The sequence below is a fragment of the Montipora foliosa genome, chromosome 7 (genome assembly GCF_036669935.1).
Source record: "Montipora foliosa isolate CH-2021 chromosome 7, ASM3666993v2, whole genome shotgun sequence".
In the NCBI taxonomy this organism is placed as follows: domain Eukaryota; kingdom Metazoa; phylum Cnidaria; class Anthozoa; order Scleractinia; family Acroporidae; genus Montipora; species Montipora foliosa.
In genome coordinates this window covers 38,751,707-38,771,491 of record NC_090875.1, presented here as the reverse complement: position 1 = coordinate 38,771,491, position 19,785 = coordinate 38,751,707, and the positions used below count along the sequence as shown (strand labels likewise).

Below are 19,785 nucleotides of genomic sequence, written 5' to 3'. Positions count from 1 at the left end.
GTAGATCTGGCCTGGGGCAAGACGATTCTCAAGAGGCGTGCCGAGGGCTACGATCACGATACGGTCCAACGGATCTCTCGGGAAGAACAGGAGAAGTGGCAGAAGTGGCAGCTGGACCTAGAGAGGAAGAAGATTTTCGGACCGTTGCCGGATGATGATCATGCGTACCTCAAGAAGAGGATGGAGAAACGGGAGGAAGAATGGTGCAGACGATTGGAACGGATCCGTCCCATCACACCAGGATTGCTGAAATCTTGTTTTTTTGATTTGAATTTTGATCAGATTCGTATCGATTCCGGAGTGTATAAAAGTCAGCAAATGTGAAAATGTTTAAATAAAACAAGTGATGATGATGATGATGATGTCGTGTGCTGAATTGGGTCGTCGGGTGGTGAGGGTGGGACTCGAACAAATCGTACGTCTCCCTTATCGCGAGTACGGACGACGTCTCCGTTGGTCGATCTTGACCTGGGTGTGTCGAGAACTCATGACCTGTCTCGAAGGAGACGATCAATGGGACGGGTTGCCCACCCAAGAACCGGTGGATGCCATGGCGACGTTCGCCGCTTTGAAACGCGAGGCCGACTATAAATGGCCTCATTTTGTCATGTACCTGACATGGTTGACGCGAACTCTGGGACCCGAGAGAGCGTACGCTACGTGGCAGACGTTGGAACAACGGTACCTGAAAGACCTGCCTAGTCTCTTGGAGTTGACCGTCCGACTCCTTCTCACCAAGACATGCCGAAGCGGAAGAACCGCCGCCGTGCTTCCGGCGTCACCGCCTACACAGATCCCGGCACGCCCGGCGCTTTAGGCGGCGTGGCCCGATATGCCAAGGCCCAAGGGTTGTCCTTGAAAGAAGCCCGAGACGAATTGCAAGGGGAATTGGCCTACACGTTACATCGTCCGGTCCGTCGACGTTTTCAGACGTCCCCCGTGTTGGTGTTCCACAAAGACGATCAATGGCAAGCCGATTTGGTGGAGATGCAACCTCTCAAGAAATGGAATGGAGGAAACCGATACCTCTTAACGGTCATCGACGTCTTGTCCAAGTACGCCTGGGCCGTTCCCGTCAAGAACAAGACCGGGTTGACCGTGACAGAAGCGTTTGAGAAGATTCTGCGACAGAGTGGACGGAAACCGTTGCGTTTACAGACGGATGCCGGAAAAGAATTTTACAATGCCCCGTTCAGAAATATGTTGGAAAAAGAAGGCATTCACCATTTTTCGACGCATGGGGATGCCAAAGCTTCCATCGTCGAACGTTTTAATCGTACGTTAAAACAACGCATGTATCGTTATTTCACGGCACGTAATACGCGAGTGTATGTCAAGGTGTTGCCCCAACTCCTCGACGGGTACAATGGAAGTCGGCATCGGAGTATCGGTATGGCGCCACGCGACGTGACGGAGAAGAACGAAGGCGCGGTGTGGTCCACCTTGTACGGCAAACGCCTGAAACGGCGTCCTCGTCCCAAACTCAAAGTGGGCGATCGTGTCCGACTCAGCAAGAAACATCGCCCGTTCAAGAAAGGGTATCTGCCGGGTTGGACCGAAGAAGTGTTTGTCGTACAACGCGTGGTACCCGGACCCGTGGTCACGTATAAACTGAAAGAATGGGATGGCACGCCTCTCGAAGGTAGTTTCTACGAAGAAGATGTTCAGAAAGTGACCGTGCCCGACGAAGCTTTGTTCCGCGTGGAAAAGATCTTGCAACGACGCAAGCGACTCGTGAAAGTGCATTGGTTAGGTTGGCCTGAGAAATACGATAGTTGGATTCCTCGTTCTGCGTTACGACATGTATAAAAGATACAAAAGATACAAATAAAAGATACCATACACGATGTCTCGTTATGTGACGTTGTCGAGTCATGTTCAAAAATCCGAGTTTCCCGACAATGGTCCTTCCGAGTTCAAAGTCCGTCTGCCTGACGGTCGTGCCTGGCAGCAGGACACCGATCGTTGGGAAGTGGGATTGAGTGGCGTCTTTCTGCCTGACATTCCACCGCCGCCGCCGCCACCGCCTTCGTTTCCCGAGAAGATCCTGGTTCACGAATCGTACCATGGTGCGGGTCATCCAGAGACGTGGAATAAGGAAGGATACGTGTGCATGTTTTTCTATACCACCTGGAAAAAGAATGCCAAGGGAGAGATGCATACCTTTCAAAATCAACGAAGAGTCATCTGGTTATCGGAGCTCACTCCATCCGAGACGGGTGTGGAATTTGTCAAACAGATCCTTGATCTGATGCAACAGAAGATCCATCAAAATTTGAGTGCCGGAGAACATCTTTACTTTGAAGTCACGGACACGAGTCAGACCCCTCCAAAGACGACGCGATACAATACTATGGCCAAGTTTGTATGGAAGGGAGACGACTTGCTTTTGGATAATACGCTCGTGTATCAGCAGGGAATCATGTGGAAGTATTTTGGATGGGTCAGCGAACTGGCTTTCCATATGGGATGGTTGACCAAGACGGTGATACAACACGGAGTTTTTCAACCACTACCGGGTCACTACAAGAAAGGACCCAATCTCCTCATCGAAGCCATTGACGAGACCGCCCCAACACCGGATTACACCCAAGAACAGTTTCGCGACGGATCCGTCTTTCCGTCGTACCCTAGTGCTTTTACCAAAACCACCGGGCCGGTAGCCTTGGTCGCTGAAGGTTCGGGATGGCATGCGTTCTATAACAATGCTCATTTCTTGGTGATGGCCAAAGCCTTCAATTGGCGGTTCGTGCGTCTGAACGAGGCCTTTGCCAGATTGAGACCCACTCCCTTGGCGAAGCAACCGATCGAACGTCCCCTCTTTGTCTACATCAATTTAGTGGAAAGTCAATGGTTGGAGGAGTCGTACGACCAATTGCTGCGTACCGTTCCCTATAAAAGCGGAGGTGTCTGGTGGGAACCACGACAGGTACACTACCATCGCCTACGCGGATCTCAGATCGAGACGGTCCACGTTCGTGTCAAGGAAATCGACGGTCGTCCCGTGGTCTTTCCAAAGAATACAACAAGCACGCTCTGTCTTCATTTTCGTCGTCGCCATGAATCGCATCGTCGTGCTCAGCGATCCTTCGAAAGAGTTTCCGAATAATAAGACCAGTACATTCAAGTCGCGACTCCCTCAGGTGGTCCAATTTGAGGGGGACTGGGAGGTCGGATTGACGTCCATTTCCCTACCCGATAGTGGTATGGATCTTAAGAGTTTGTGTAGGGAGTCCAATATAGTCATGGTGAAACTCAAGTATCAACTGTTGAATGAATCGACAAACACTCGCAAGACCCGTACGGAAGATGTGTGGTGCGATAACATCATCCAGAATGCTCCATTCATCGTGGATGGGATCGGATTCATGAAAGCCTTGATCAATGAGATCGAACGGGAGATCACCGGTACTCTGCAAGGCATAGCGAATGGTGTGGTGGAGGACACACATCGATCGACCTTTCGCTGGGAAGGAGAGACGGCCATCTTGGAAAAAAAGGACATTGGGGTGCTGGGAAGTCATCCTAGTACCGGTAATAAAGTGGAACTAAGAATCATCAAGGACTTGGCATTTCGCATGGGATGGTTGAAAGTCAACAACCAGGGGACCCACTCTTTGGGTCCCAATCTTCGATACAGTCTCTATGACTCAAAGACTAAGAAATCAAAGCGGGTGGCCAGTACGGAATTGGCCTCGGATCGCTTATGGTTTGCCGACTCGTCCTGGTTCGTCCTGAGCTTCACGGTAGAGTGGCACTTTACCAATTTGAACAAGGCATTCCAAAATGCTCTAAGTCACACCTCCCGGAGCTTATTGATCTACTCAGACGTAGTGGGCAGTAACGTCATGGGAGATGCCGAACATCCTCTGATACGAGAAATTCACTATCAACGACAAGGCGGAGGTAGCATCTATTTTGAACCGACCCACATTCAATGGATGCCCATGCGTCGTCGTTACTTGGATGTCATCGAAGTCAGTGTGGCCGAGAGCGATGGACGTCTGTCTGACTTGGGAAAAGGTGATAGGACCATCGTCACCCTTCAGTTCCGGAGACGACAAAACGTATAAAACAAAGACGTCCTGAGGGTAGACCATTTTTCTCATCATGCGTGGGGGTAGTTTGACACGGTATTATCCTCCGTACCTTCGTGGATCGGGTGCTACCGAAGAGTTGATCAAGATTGCTTCGCCCGTCTTGTTGAACGCCGTGCAAACGGGACTTCAAGCCGCGGCTAGTGGTCGTTCCTTCAACGACGTCGGAGGTGTGGTGGGACACTCGCTCAAACGCGGTTTGAAACGAAAGGCGGGCGCTTTGGTGAAAGTCGGTCTCAAAGCCGGTGGACGACATGCCTATAAAAAAGCCAAACGAAGTGTGGCGTCCATCTTTAGACGATGAATCGCCGACCGATGGTCGTTCATTCACGGTTGCGTCGACAACGCGCTTACCGTCGACGTCAGTCTGCTCCTACTACTATAAAAGGCAGGAACCCCGTTCAGTACGGTGGTTGGTTGATGCCGCACCTACCGAGAGCACCACGACGACGTAGCAGAAGACGAAGAAGAAGAACACGATGAGTGTGGAACTGTTTACCATGCCGTCGACGGACATCACGGTCGATTCGTACCGGATGATCCCCTATAGTGCCGCCATGACGGGTATCGTACCCGTCACCTTTACCGTTCCCGGTTTGGACGAATTTGTGGATTTGGGACGCAGTTTTTTTGAAATCGAACTGAAATTGAATTCGGCGTCGACCAATGGCATCGTGACCGATGCCAACAGTGCCTCGGATGCCACCGACACCAAGTTTGTGTACGTCACCAACAATCTGGCCCACGGTCTCTTCAAACAGATCAATCTACGACTGGGTGGTGTCTTGATGAGCGAACAGACCGATACGTACATGTACAAGTCTTTCATCGAAACCCTCTTGAATTACAGTCGAGACGAAGGCGATACGTTGTTGGCCCCTCAAGGTTGGGTGAATTACCTGAACGTGGAGGAACAGCTGGGGGCCACAGGAGGCGACGACGATATTTCCACCACCGCCGGATGGGCGCACAATAATACGAATGCTTTGAAGACGGCCACCAAACTCTTTTACGGGAACAACAAAGCCACCATGATCATGTATCCTCATTTGGCCGCCATGCGAACGGGACGTTTGTTGGTCCCTCGCGTAGAAATGGTGATGGAACTGTTTTGCAACACACCAGATTTTTTCCTGTTTGGGACCAAGACCAGTGGTGCAGGAGTCAAAAAGTACGTCACATTGGGTGCAGGGGATATCAAAGTCACCTTTCATTTGTGTCGCGTCAACCTGAATGTCAGTGTGGGCAACGAACTGATGGCCAAGATCGATGTGAAAGGTCAAATGGCCAATTATCCCATGGTGAAAAGTCAAATCCGAACCTTCTCGTTCGATGGCAAGACCACCTTGTGGACCGAAGACCAGTTGTTCACAGGCCGCCTTCCCGACCGTCTGGTCGTCGGGCTGCTGGATAGCAAAGCGTTTAATGGGGATTTGGAGTATTACCCGTACGCCTTCCAAGATTTTGGAGTGAAGAGTATCCGTCAACTAGTGGGTGGGGAAGAATATCCCTATCCGACCTTGGAGTTGAATGGCACCAACACGCGTAAAGACTGGTTGGGCTATCAACGTCTCTTGGAAGCCAGTGGTTCCCTAGCCAATCATCGTCCTCACATGATCCAGCCAGGAGATTGGGGCTATGGCAAGAATTGCACTTTGTTCATGTTTAACAATGTGCCCAGCGGGAATGCCGATTCACCGTATCATCGAAATCCCAAACAAAAAGGCAAGCTGCGTCTGGAAATCCGATTTAATACCGCTCCCAACAAGAACATCACCATTTTGGTGTTTGGCGAATTCGAAGACAACTTCCAAGCGGGTACCAACGGAAACGTCTTGTATCAAAAGTACGAGCGAACAGAAATGGAATTTGTGCCCTTGAGTGACGTGACCTTACGCGCACTGGCCCTGGACGATCCGATCCTGAAACGCGTCTTTCACGGCGTCCATCCCTCCGACGGGCTTCCGTCGCGTCCACCTCGTACGACACGGGCCGCCTACATTGTCAATACGGACCCACGAGGGGAACCGGGTCAACATTGGTTGGGACTTTGGACGGAACAGAATCGGTGTGAAGTCATGGACAGTTACGGACTCCCGTTGACGACCTACCAAGCGCCCGACTTGGAACGCTGGCTCGAAGACGAATGGGATGCAGTGCAATGGAACGATCGGACCCTCCAAGCTTTGAACAGTACCGCTTGCGGTCATTATGCTTTGATGTTTTTGAAAGATAGGGTTCGGGGACGTACCATGCCCGAGTTTGTGCAAACATTTTCTCCCCACGATTTTGTAGCCAACGATCGAAGGGTGGGCCGACAAGTACGTCGTCAAATAGTCAAAGAGGTCAATGCATTACCCTGTCTTCAAGGTTGTACGCCGCATGAACCGATTCTTTTCCATTAAACTTTTTTTTTTTTGTACCACATGTCTTGTCGTGTCTTGTCTTGCATTAAATAAATAGTCGGGTCGTCCCATGTCAAACCAAGGATGGGAGTCCATCCAAGAGATGGAGTCTAACCCGGGACGTCGGTACACAACCGGGCCGATTTAAAAGAAGTGTGCCCTCCCGTCCTTTTTCCATAAATAAGGAAGAATGCAAAGAAAAACAGAGATCATGTCGTCGCAGTATTTGATCTTGTCGAGCAATGTTCAGCCAGGGGAGTTTCCCGATAATGAGGCAGACGACTTTCGACTTCGTCTCCCCAAGAAGAAAAATACGATCCTGGATGCCGAATGGGAAGTGGGATTATCAGGTGTGATGTTTTCTGATCCACCGGTTCGACCCGTACCCGTACCGGGACATTCCGAGAGTTTATTGAGTCATCCGGAATACGATTACAATGTTTACAATAAAACACATCCAGACACGTGGGCTCAAGAAGGATACCTGTGCACCTTTTACTACACAGCGTACTTGAACGGTAAAGCGAGGAATGTGAGGAACGTGGTTTCCTTGACGGATATCACCCCTTCGAAGACGGGAGTCGAATTTGTGAAGAAAATCATAGATGCGATGGAACAAAAGAGTACTCTTCGGACAGGAGAGGTTCTCGAGATCACGGACAGTGAAGGGGAGAAGAAGAAGACCGTGGCCACCTTCCGTTGGGATGGAGACGATCTCATATTGGACAATAGCAAGGTGTACCTCAGTGGCACCATGTACAAGTACTTTGGTTGGGTCTTTGAACTGGCTTTGAATATGGGTTGGTTGAAAACAGTGAGAGGACTTCGTCCAAGTGTGCCTGAGAGGTACCAGAAGGGTCCCAACATGCTTCTGGAAGCGATCGATCCGGCAAAGCCTTGGGTCGACTATACACAAGAGACGTTCAACGAAAGAGCGGCAACAGCTGCGCCTAAGTCCTTTGCCCGTAATTCAGTCATGACCGTCTTGGAAGGATCTGGATGGACGAGTGCGGACCAGGGAGCTATCTTCATGATCATGGCCAAAGCTTATAATTGGCGTTTTGTTCGTCTGAACGAAGCCTTTGAGAAATTCTTACATACACCTGTAGCGCTCCAGTCTGTGGAGAGACCTTTGTTTGTGACGGTCGATCTCATCGAGACGACATGTCTTTATGAAGCCAATGTCTACGACGGACTGCTTCGTACCGTACCTTACAGGAAAGGCAACGAGTGGTGGGAACCTCGACACGTACAGTATCACGATCATCGAGGTCAGATCACCGAATCCGTCCATGTACGTGTGAAAGAAATGGATGGAACGAAGCCGGTGTTCGGTTCAGGGGTGACGCGTGTGTGTCTTCATTTTCGGAAGAAAAGAAGAAACGCTATAAATAAAAAAGACAATGTATACACGTTGAGGAAAGGATGATACGGCAACCCAGTAGCACGATGATCGTCGGTCCCTCGGGGAGTGGCAAGACGCAATTGACCGAAGCCCTCTTGACAGAAGGCAATGTCTTTGAAGGAGGACGGACCAAACCGTGTCATTACTGTTATGCCGTATGGCAACCGCGTTTCGAACGGATGAAAGGTCGTGGGATCCGATTTCACGAAGGGATCCCTGACATTTCGGATCTTCGACAATGGTTTGGAAAAAGTCAAGGCGGGATCCTGGTCTTGGACGATCTCATGGACGAAGGTGGCAACGACAAACGCGTGTTGGACCTCTTCACCCGAGAATCGCATCATCGGAACATTACGGTGTTGTATTTGTGTCAAGATTTATTTCCATCCGGCAAGTATGCCAAGACCATTTCTAGGAATGCCCATTATCTCTTTGTGTTCAAGAATCCTAGAGATCAATCGGGATTTCGAGCCTTGACGTTACAAGCCTTTCCCGATCGATGGCGTGACGTGCTTCGTCTCTTTGAAACGTGCACGCAACGCCCGTACGGGTATATAATGATGGACCTTCATCCCGCTTCAGACGATCGGTACCGACTGTTCAGTTGTGTGACACCCTCGGATGGTCCGACTCAAGTGTGGAAACGTGAATGAGTAGCCCAGGATCCCCGTTTGCCCATTGGGATCCCTCCGAGTATCGACGTGCCTTGGCAGAGTACCGACGAGCTCCTTCCACACCTTCCAGTCCCGGATCGCCGTTTGACCAATTTCAATTTGAACGCGACCCTTCCGAGTATCAAAAGGAATTGCAAGAGTACCGTCAACATCAACGACGACGGAGAGCCAAAGAACGAGCGGCTAGTCGACGTCGAAGACAAGGAGGACGTGCTTTGCATTTGAGTGAACGGCTCGAGACCGCTAGACACATTCCTCTAGGAACCCGATCGTTTTCTGAACCCAGGATGACGTCTGCCCCAGCCGGTGTGGGGAGCAGGACACCGCGTACGTCCCCGGCCGGTGTGGGGAACAGCATTCCCAACATGACTCCCAGAAACAGTCCGGCCGGCGTCGGAACACGAACCCCCAACAGTACGATTCAAGAGTTTTTGGAAACGTTGGATCAAGGTCGTGTGCCGACGCCCGAACCCAATGCCTTGTTGACCGAACTGGGACTTGAGTCGGGAGGATTAGAGTCCGATGGGCTTTTAGCCCAACGACAACTCATGATGCGTTCTCTTTTGGACGGGAGTATCCCCGTTGCTCAGAGAACACAGATCCAAAGAGATTACCTGATCTCCGACCAAGATTTACAAGATTTTGCTGCCAGCGGTCCTTCCAATCGTCCTACTGCTGGAGGGAAACGTCCTCGTCCCACCACTGGCGGGAAACGTCCGCGTCGACGTCCTCTCCCAGCAGGTTCTCCTGCAGGTTCCCGTGGTCGAGGTGGCGGTGGCGGAGGCGGTGGCGGAGGCGGTGGCGGTGGAGGAGGTTCTCCTGGTGGCGGAGGTTCTCCTGGAGGTTCTCCTGGAGGCAGCAGTCGCCGTGGAGGTCGACGACGTTTGAACCAGGATGGACTTCGTCGTCAAATGGATTTGTTATCTCAAGACGCCCGTCAACGAACGGATGGACGTCGTATCCGGAACATTACCCATACCAACACCGTGACCACAGTCTACGAAGATGGCGGTACACCCACCGTCCGACGCACCTCCTCCCGACTCAGTAACCCATAAAAGGACATGCACCAACTCGTACCATCAATCATGCCCAAACCCAGACGACGGCGACGGCGACGACAACCCCCACAACGTGGACGTGGCCTCTTGTCGATCCTAGGCAAAGCCGTGGCTGCTGGATACACGTTAGGAAAAGACAAGAGGTATAAAAGGATGGGTGCTAAAGGAGCCACCGGCCACTATGAAGCACCCAAGTATAATTACGGTATGATGAAACGGATTCTCAAACGAAAACCTTGGGCACGAAAAATGGTGATGGATCGAATGATGCGTGGGGATCCGCATCCTTTGAGGGGACTATGAAGCAAAGAAGAAGAAGAAAGAGAAAACCCCCCGTCCGACGACAGCGTGGCGGGGTGCTTCCTTTGATCGTGGCAGGGGCAAGTGCTGCCCTCGGAGGCGTGGCTGCTCTGGCGCGTAAGAATGCTCGTACTCGAGCACGTCACCGTAAACGGTACGATGACATGGTGGCTCGAACACGAGCCGAAGACGCTCGTCGTGGGGACGATTCGGCCATCGTGTACACACACATTCCTGCCTATAAACCGCCTCGTTATAAAGGTCAAATCTTCCTAGAGAAACTCAAACGGAAACTCAGAGGTCGACGATAACTATAAAAGGACAGTCCAATCGATTCCATGGTAACAATGGCACGTCAACGTGGTAGCGGTATTTGGTTGAACGGGAGACGTCAACTCGGACGTGGTTTACCCATATGGGTGCAACGGGGCGGCAACCTGATCATGTTCCCAACGGCTAAACCTCAGCGAAAAGGACGCCGCCGTCGACGACGACGAAGACGACCAGGAGTTCTCCGTGTATAAAAAGAAACGCCCCCGGATCGATAGCCCGGAACACACCAACCATGTCGTGGAGGATAGAACGACAATGGCCGTTTCTACGGAGCGTCTTGAAAGAAGCCGATCATCAAACCCGTCGGGCACGCCTTCAGGCCGCCAATGCCGATCAAATCAATGCCGTGAGTGAATTGGTCATGAACACGATCCGAGGGAATGTTCCTATCTCGTCCAAGATAGTGGGACGGCTTCGACCTTACGAAAAGGTCTTGGGGGACATGTCTCGTCGAAAACATTCTATTAAAAAGAGACGTCAATTGATGATGAATCAGACAGGGGGAGCTCTTTGGGATGGTCTGAACGCCGCTTGTGACGTGGTACGACGAAGCAAAGGACACAGACTAAACACAGCTTGTGACATACTAAGACCCAGGAAACGATAAAAGCCCGTGGACATCGATCCAAAGATCATTTGCAAACATGGACGATGGTTCGTGCGATAATACGTGGACGTACGGACCTCGTTCGTTTTGCGCCCTACACGATCAGATACGTGGGCTTCGGCATCGAGTCCGAGAACAATGCGACATTGTCCGTCAATTGACCGATCAATTGCAAGAACGCAATCAGAGTTTGGAGCTCGCCGAACAAAAGATGGGGGTCTTGCAAGAACAAGTCTGCGAATTGAATCGACATCTGGAACGCGAACGCTACGAGAAACAGACCCTCTACTATAAAACCAGAGAGAGACGCGACGATCTTAGTACCTCACGATGAGCGAAGCGGAGACCATTCCAGGATTTGAAAACAAAGTCTTGATCGATCCCCAACGACTGCGTCAACTCGAAGACGTGTACAAGGAACGTCTGACCGAAAACCTTCCTTTGGCCAAAGCCGCTCGTATCGCCGCCAAACAAGAAGCCGTTCTCATGTCGGATCGGATTCCTCCAGGTATCAAGAATACCTTGGCCACCTCTCTGGCCGACGAAAAGAAACGGTGGACCAAAGCCGTTCGACAACCTCTCGGGTTCGGACCGGATGCCGACGACGAACGCGATGCCGAAGCCGATGCCTATGCGCAAGGACCCTTACACTCCATGTTGACGCAATTGGTCAAGAAAAAGAAAAAGAAGGACACGCCCGAGACCACACCCTCGGTACCCCCTAAAGCTAAAAAACGACTTCGATTCATGACTCAACCTAAAGCAGCTCCGCCCAAAAAGAAGTCGAAGAAGAAAAAGTCGCCCCCCAAGACACCGGTTCCCTCCGTCGATTGGGGACAGCTTCCGTTTCAAGGAGATCCCAGGATGATGGGAAACAGTATGGCCGACTATGCGGAGACGACCGCTCAATCGGTCAAGAAGAAGATTCGTAAGAAGACAGGTCGCCGACGTCCCACCGAAACAGATAAATTACAACGCCCGCCCGGTTGGTTGGATTTCGATAAGAAACTCAAACGACGCTTAGATGGCGAGGACTACTAAGAGACGACGACGCCAACAACGACGACGACGTCAGCGAGGTGGCAAGTTTGACTTGCAGAATGCTTTGGCGAAGACCGGGATCGAGTTTCATTGGCCTGGCTATCAGTACATGGGTCCTGGCACCAAACTGGCCAAACGACTCAAACGAGGGGATCCTGGCATCAATCGATTGGACAAGATTGCCAAGACCCACGACATGGATTATGCCAAGGCCAGAAACTTACAGGACAAGTGGAAAGCCGACGACAAGATGATTCGGGCTATCAGTAACCTCCCAGGCAAAAAGAAGAAGACGGAGAAAGTGGTCAAGAAAATCATGCAAATGAAACGTAAACTCAAACTTTAATTTTGAACATTTTCAACGAAATTTACGATTGAATATTCTTGTCCGACGACACCAAGGACCGTAAATGTCAATAAAAGGTACAAAATAAAAATGTCCCGTCTTCTGGTTCTTTTTGATCTGTTTTTCCGGGTGCCATAGGGGTTGTCTCTGATAACGCCGGGCTTCACGGAGGGCATGCTCTGTCGCACAACAAAACAGTCTACCAAACAGCATGACCGCTCTCAGGTGACGTCGTGCAGGGGACAATTGGATCTGCAACGAAATGATAAACGTGTCTAGATAAGCAATAGAGGCCAACGTCTCCGCAAAATCACATATCCTTCCACATATTGAAATCGAAATGCACCATCATCCCCTCGCGCCATCCTTCGACGACGCCAATACGGCGGATCCACGTAATAATCATATCGAATCTGGTACTCGTACTCGTCGTCGTCGTATTCGTCGAGTCCAAAGGTAGCCCACGAGATACATGGCATGACGTCCCTGTTGTACAATCCATAAGCCGCAATATACTTGTCGATACGCTGCAAACGTTCCACCATCGTATATTCGCCAAACTCACAGACCCCACAAATAATAGTCTTGGTCTTGATCTTGGAACATAAAAAAGAAAAAAGACCTGTCAGGCATCTCTCCGACGGCGGATTCTCTATGACATTCCCTACAGTAACGATCCTCGTACCCCACGTACTCCTCGTAATCAGGGGGAACGCTCAGCAACTAAAACATAAACAAAGAAACGCCTGTCAAACGTTCCTCCAGTAACATGAATCGAACCTCGGGCGTATAGGGTCGTCTCTCGTGCACATGAAAGCGTCCACTCCACGTACAAAAACATCGGTCGGCACGGACCATGATCTACGAAAAATCCACAGGCGTTAGTTCCCATAAGACACGCATCTGATAATGACCATTCCACACGAGGCTATAAGATCTCTCAACCACAGACGATTTTTCCCTACGACGTGTGTAGGTCCCCTGACAATGTCGTGCATGTTCCTGTGGTGCTATGTTCGTTCGTTGGTCATTCAGCCGGTCAAGACAATACATGCATGTCATGGGTCCATACGAACAACAAGGTGAATCCCAAAACGTGAATCCTTCCCCATTGGCAAACACCGTCATGAACTTAAAAATAATAATAATTAGCGTCATAATAATGTCGGTCAGAACGTTCCTGGTTCATTTCGTCTTTGATACATTTCCAAACACGGTAATAAACTGCCTCTTGTTTGGAGGTACGAGGTCCTCTGTACGATCCAAAGGTAGACAGACTGCACCAGGTCTAAACAGAATAAATGACATTCACGTCAATAGGAGAATCGACTATCGGCGACGACGACGACGGCGACGAATACGACCATGGACACCGACCGCCCTCCATAACTCCACTACAATATTCAATTCTTTTGCCGTCCAACCCCTCTGGGATGAAAAGCGAGTACATCGGTTATGGACACACCAAGTCTAATGAAAATAAAAAAATCGGTTATCGACGGTTGTACACAGTAACGAGTCCATAAAACGGATCCCAAAAATCCACATCAATCCTCTTCCACAACTCCGCCGTAATGTCCATCTCTTTTTTCGTCCAACCCCGTTGGTACGAATAACGAGTAAACTGATTCAGACGACACCACATCTAATAATAATAAAGAGAACGAAACGTATGATTCAATATCCCGTCCCAAAAGAGACCCGTGCCCCTAAGACGAAAGCAATAAGAAGTACACGATCCGTATCCATAAGAGGTACAACGTCCGGGTGGAACAAAGTCTGGAAAGATGGACGGGAACCAAGACCACTATCAATTAAAAAAAGAATCAACGGTCACGGTTACTGTAGCCGTAATAAGGTTCAAACTCAAGATAAGTAGATCGGCGACCCCCCGAATAGCAACGACGACGTCCGTAGGAGGTCTCCGACCCGTCACATCGACAACGAATGAGACACCCGTAACACAGGCAACCAAAATGGTGGAGGTCCAGTCGTTTCAAACAGTGAATGCACGTGGCGGCAGTCTCCGTACAACGTTGAGGACACACCCACTTGATCCAAGTCCAAGTCGCCCTCCGTGGATAACCATTCAGTGGATAACCTCTGGTTCTATGTTCCTCCACCACCATCTATTAACAAAAAGAACCTATCTTAGAATCTCATTCAAGTAACGTCGTCTCCATCGAAGCTGCTTCATCGTTCTCGGAGGACGTGCCCGTCGCCACATCCAACAACCATTCCTCCATACCCATCTCGATAGACTTTCATCCCCGAACGTATCCTCAAATTGACAAATCACCTACGAAAGAAAAACGACCTATCTTAGAATCTCAGTCAAATAACACCGCCTCCATCGACGCTGCTCCTCCGTTCTCAGGGGTCGTCTCCGTCGCCACACCCAACGATCCTCTCTCCATACCCATCTCGAGATCCTCTCATCTAATGTTTGTTCCAATTGACAAATCACCTACAATAAAGCAAAAAACTGGGTCCAACTATACCCCTGACACAAATAACACCAGTCCCCCAAATCATGACGACACGGTGGAAACCCATAACCCACATCACAGGTACAAATCAAACATCCCGGACGACGGTACGAATGGTATGAAACCGCACAACAACAATCCCATCGTCTACACGTCAGTTCCACGTAACTGCAACGGCATTCCCATTCGACCCAATGATGATCCGCTTCCGATCTAGCGACCACCATGACCTACAACGAAACACCGACAATGAGGAGATCGAAACGGCATACAAAGAAGACCTCTCCGGTAGACGGGCCATCGACACCAACGACACACGACCATCCCTTCTGGACGAAAACGATAGATGCCCGTACAATACCGATACCCCGGACAACCCATCATACCCAAAAGACAAGTCCGACATTTCATGCGTCGACTTCCCGCAGGATTACCCCCAGGGGGAAACCGTCGGCACGGTCCGCATTCAAAGACGATAGTCGATTCTCCTACGTACGTCGCCGTCATCTAAAAGACATCAAATAAAATAAACGAATCTATCAGATTCGCTTCGATTTCCACCCAATACAAATACCCGGTACGTACCGTGCCATGTTGAGCGCAACGTGGTAGACGGAGTAACTCTTCGTGAATGGGGTTCCAACGTTCCCTCCGGTCCTTCTCTCGTTCCTTCTCCTCCTCTCGATCTCGAATCTCCAACACGTGCTGACGTACTTCGGGAGGCAACAGGTCCCAATACGAAGCCTCGTTTCGGATCGTCGGGGTCTTTGCCGTGGTCTGGCATTCTTTTCGCCAACGTCCATTCTCTTGCTTGACCCACACCTCTTGCTCATCGATGGGGTCTTGCTCCACCTCCATAGTACGTCTGGCAACTGCCATCTCGAGCGCACGTCTCTTGGGTTCGGATGCCATGACTTTTTCTGAGACTCCTCACTCGATCGAACTACTTAACAGGAATCGTTCCACCAATCCCCGTTCTCCTAAGGGGTCACATGACTCTCCGGGGGGATACCCCCCCATCCCCCCAGAAGACCTATCTCGCTCCGGATTGGTCCATCTAGGGTACACGTCAAGGTCTTTCAAGGTGACTCTTTTCTCTATAAAAGACACACCGTCTTTTTTCAAACAAAAAAAACATCTCATCATGGATAGTGATAGTGACAGTGACTTGGTTGAAGCACTCGACGAGTTTGAACAAATTGGAGGTGCTGCTCCAGGACGTTTCGTCTTTGAAAGACTTCCTGTGGTCGAACGGCGTAGTGTCCGTCTCGGTGTTCGTGAACGCGTCTTTCAACTTCGCCCTCGACAGATTGGAGCGTTCATCCCCCGACAACGTCTCACCGATGCCCTCGTGCAAGGTCTTCGTACCGCTCTAGATGACTTAATCAACGATCAAGACATTCCCGATGGCGATCGCATTTACATTGCTCTATCCTCCAATCGTATTGCCAATGCCTACAACGGTTGGGGACTACGGGCCGGAGAATGGCGCGCTCAAGGTCCACGCGTGGATGCTTTACTTGGGAATCTTTCCCACATGCTAAACTCGAACGAACAATTTGAGATGGACGATTCCTTCACCCTCTCCTTCGTTCACGTACGCGGGGCTCCCACAGGTTCCGGTTACAAAAGAAAACATTTACCAGGGCATCAAGCGTCGACGCGACTCAGAGAATTCAAGCGCTGTGTCTTACGTGTCCCACAAGATGACCAGAATCTATGCTGTCCACGCGCCATCGCTATGGCTCGAGGGGTCCATCAACATCGAGACGATCCTACACGTCGTCGACAATGGACCCGCTGGAACCATCGTCGCATGACACGAGCGGCTCGAGCACTTCTAGAGGAAGTCGGTCTTCCTCCTCAACCCTGTGGTCCCGAACAACTTCAACAACTCGTCACCGCTCCCAGTCTTCAAGACTACACCCTCGTGGTCGTGGACGCTAACCGCGCTTATGCTTGTTTTGCTTACGGTCGTGGGGACACGTTGTTAGGACTCTTACACGAAGACGGTCATTACGATGCCTTATCTTCCTTACCTGGTTTCTTCGGCCAAGATTACTTTTGCAGCCAATGTTTCCAAGCCTACAAGCATCTAGGTCAGCATGCCTGTCGTAACAATCGACATCATTGCGGCGCCTGCTTGCAAAACGGATGTCCTGATCATACCGAGGCCTACCGACAGTACCGCTCGGCTCAGACACCCTGTATTCTCTGTGGACGTTCTTTCTACGGAGACACGTGTCTCCAAACCCATCGGACCAAGACCCAGGCCGGTCAACCCGCGGATCCTGAACATCCTTCCGTCTGTGCCACCCGTCGTCAGTGTAAAGAATGTCACCACACGTTACGTGGTCTCAAAGAGATCCGAACTCATCGGTGCGGGTATCGGAAATGTTCGTGCTGCAAGAACGACGTCGACGTCCATGCCCATCGATGTTTCTTACAAGTCGAAAAGACCCCCGCCGAAGAACGACGCTTGACACGACAGCGACTCTCTTTCCAAAGGATCCTAAACCAAGGACTGGCGCCTCTCTTAGAAAACGAGGCCGCTGGCTTGCACGCTTTCCTTGCGGGCGATAACGACGACGACGAAGACGACGACGATGATGAGGAACCACCCTTGCACGTTTTCTTTGACATTGAGAGTATGCAAGTCGAGGGACGTCACGTGCCCAATCTGGTGGTGGCCGAAACAGAAGACGACGACGATCCTCCCGTGTCGTTCCAAGGAGATGACTGTCTCTTTCACTTTCTGGAATGGTTAGAAACCCTAACCGAAAACGGAATGCGACCCTTGACGGTCATCGCTCACAATTTCAAAGGGTATGACAGTTATCCCATCATCGACGAACTCCACCGGCAAAAGAGAGACCTGGACCAAATCCGAAACGGTGGGAAAGTCCTCCAGCTCACCTACCCTCACGAACACACGACCATACGATTCATCGATTCGCTCTCCTTCTTCCAGATGCCGCTGAGCGATTTCCCCAAGACATTCGGGCTCACCGAGCTCAAGAAAGGATACTTTCCACATCTGTTCAATACCCCCGAACATCAAGCGTATGTAGGCCGACTTCCCGACAAAACCTTCTACATGCCCGACGGCATGTCCGTCAAGAAACGTCGCGTTTTCGATACTTGGTACGACGACCAAGCGGCCAGAGAGGTCGTCTTTGATTTTCAAGCCGAACTCTTAGCCTACTGCCAATCGGACGTGAAACTCTTGAAACAAGGATGTCTCACTTTCATGCGGGATTTTCAAGCACGCGCTGAATTCAATCCCTTTGAGCAAATGACGGTCGCCTCTGCCTGTAATCGCTACTTGCGTATGCACTGTATGGAAGAGGACTCCATCGCTTCCGAACCTCCCCTAGGATGGCGAGGTCGTGTCAATCATTCCCAAGCCTCCATGGAATGGTTGACGTGGTGCGAACACCATCTACGACAACGAGCCTACCTGGCCCTCTCGCCGGAAGAACACGAGAACCACGAAGCCCTAGCTCGTGCCTACGGACAGTACGACGCTTATCATCCCTTGCATCGCCAACGTATCCAGCATGCTCGGAACGAGGGCGAGTACCGCATTCCTGGTACCCGATACACGGTCGACGGATACGATGCCGATACCAAGACCATCTACGAATTCTACGGGTGCTTCTGGCACGGATGTCGGACTTGTCATCCCCAACGCACCGACGTGCATCCGACCTTACTCGATCGATCCATGGACGAGGTCCGTGCTCTCGTCGACAAGAAACGTACATTCCTCATCAACCGTGGGTACCAAGTGGTGACCATGTGGGAATGCGCCTGGAACGCTCTCAAACAAACCAACCAGGACATCATGGCCTTTCTAGTCCGTCAACACCTCCAAGCCCCCCTTGAACCACGCGACGCTTTTTACGGAGGTCGGACCAATGCCGTACGTCTCTACGCGCACGTCGACGAGGAGGAAGAAATCCGATACGACGATTACACGTCCTTGTATCCTTGGGTCAACAAGTACGGCACCTATCCCTTGGGACATCCCACCTTCCTGTACGAACCCGACACCACCGATCTCTCGCCTTATTTTGGTTTGGCCAAATGTACCGTCCTTCCACCCCAACGTCTCTACCATCCCGTATTGCCTTACCGCAGTCACGACAAACTCACGTTTCCCTTGTGTCGTACTTGCGTCGAAGAAAACATTTCCAAACCTCTTTTGGAAAAGACGCATGCCTGTCATCACACGGACGAAGAACGTGCTCTCGTCGGTACCTGGTGCACCCCCGAACTCGACGTGGCTGTACAGAAAGGTTACGTCATTCAACACGTCCACGAAGTATGGCATTTCGATCAGCAACGCACGGGACTTTTCCAATCCTACGTGGACACATGGCTCCAAATCAAAGAAGAAGCCAGCGGTTGGCCCGAAGGCTGCACCACCCCTGATCAGAAACAAGCTCACGTCGATGCCTACTATGCTCGGGAAGGCATTCGTCTCGATCCCACCAAGATCGAAAAGAACCCTGGACTCCGAGCCCTGGCTAAGATGATGCTCAACTCCATGTGGGGGAAGTTCGGGCAACGGATCAACAAGACTCAGGTCCGAGAATTCACCGAACCTCAATCGTTCATCCAATTCCTCGACAGCGATCAACACGATGTCCGTTATGTCAGTTCCCTCACCGAAGACCGGGTCGAAGTCCATTACAAACTCCAAACGCACGATGTCCTGCCTTCACCCAACCTCAACATCTTCATAGCTGCCTTCACTACCTGTCATGCCAGACTCCGTCTCTATCGAGCCCTCGATCATCTCGGCGAACGCGTCCTCTACTTCGACACCGACTCGGTCGTCTACCTCCATCGTCCTGGCGACCCACCCTTGGATCCTCCACGAGGCGCCTACCTCGGTGACTTCAAGGATGAATTGGACGCGGGCGATCACATTGTGGAATTCTGCTCGGGCGGTCCTAAGAACTACGGTTACAAGACCAAGAACGGACACGTCGTATGCAAGGTCCGCGGTTTCTCCCTCA

At 51.0% G+C, this 19,785-nt stretch overlaps 2 protein-coding genes across 2 annotated transcripts in view; both read left to right on the top strand.

Annotated features, from left to right (window-relative positions):
- Positions 1–7,927: 7,927 nt before the first annotated feature.
- Positions 7,928–8,560, top strand: LOC138010226 (uncharacterized). The gene has a single exon (XM_068857161.1). The coding sequence runs from the start codon at positions 7,928–7,930 to the stop codon at positions 8,558–8,560; it is 633 nt and encodes a 210-aa protein (XP_068713262.1).
- A 7,342-nt stretch (positions 8,561–15,902) lies between these two features.
- LOC138010225 (uncharacterized) overlaps positions 15,903–19,785 on the top strand; it is a 4,182-nt gene continuing 299 nt past the window's right edge. Inside the window, exon 1 of the mRNA XM_068857160.1 lies at positions 15,903–19,785. This exon is cut by the window's right edge and continues 299 nt beyond it. Coding sequence (XP_068713261.1) covers positions 15,903–19,785 — 3,883 coding nt within the window.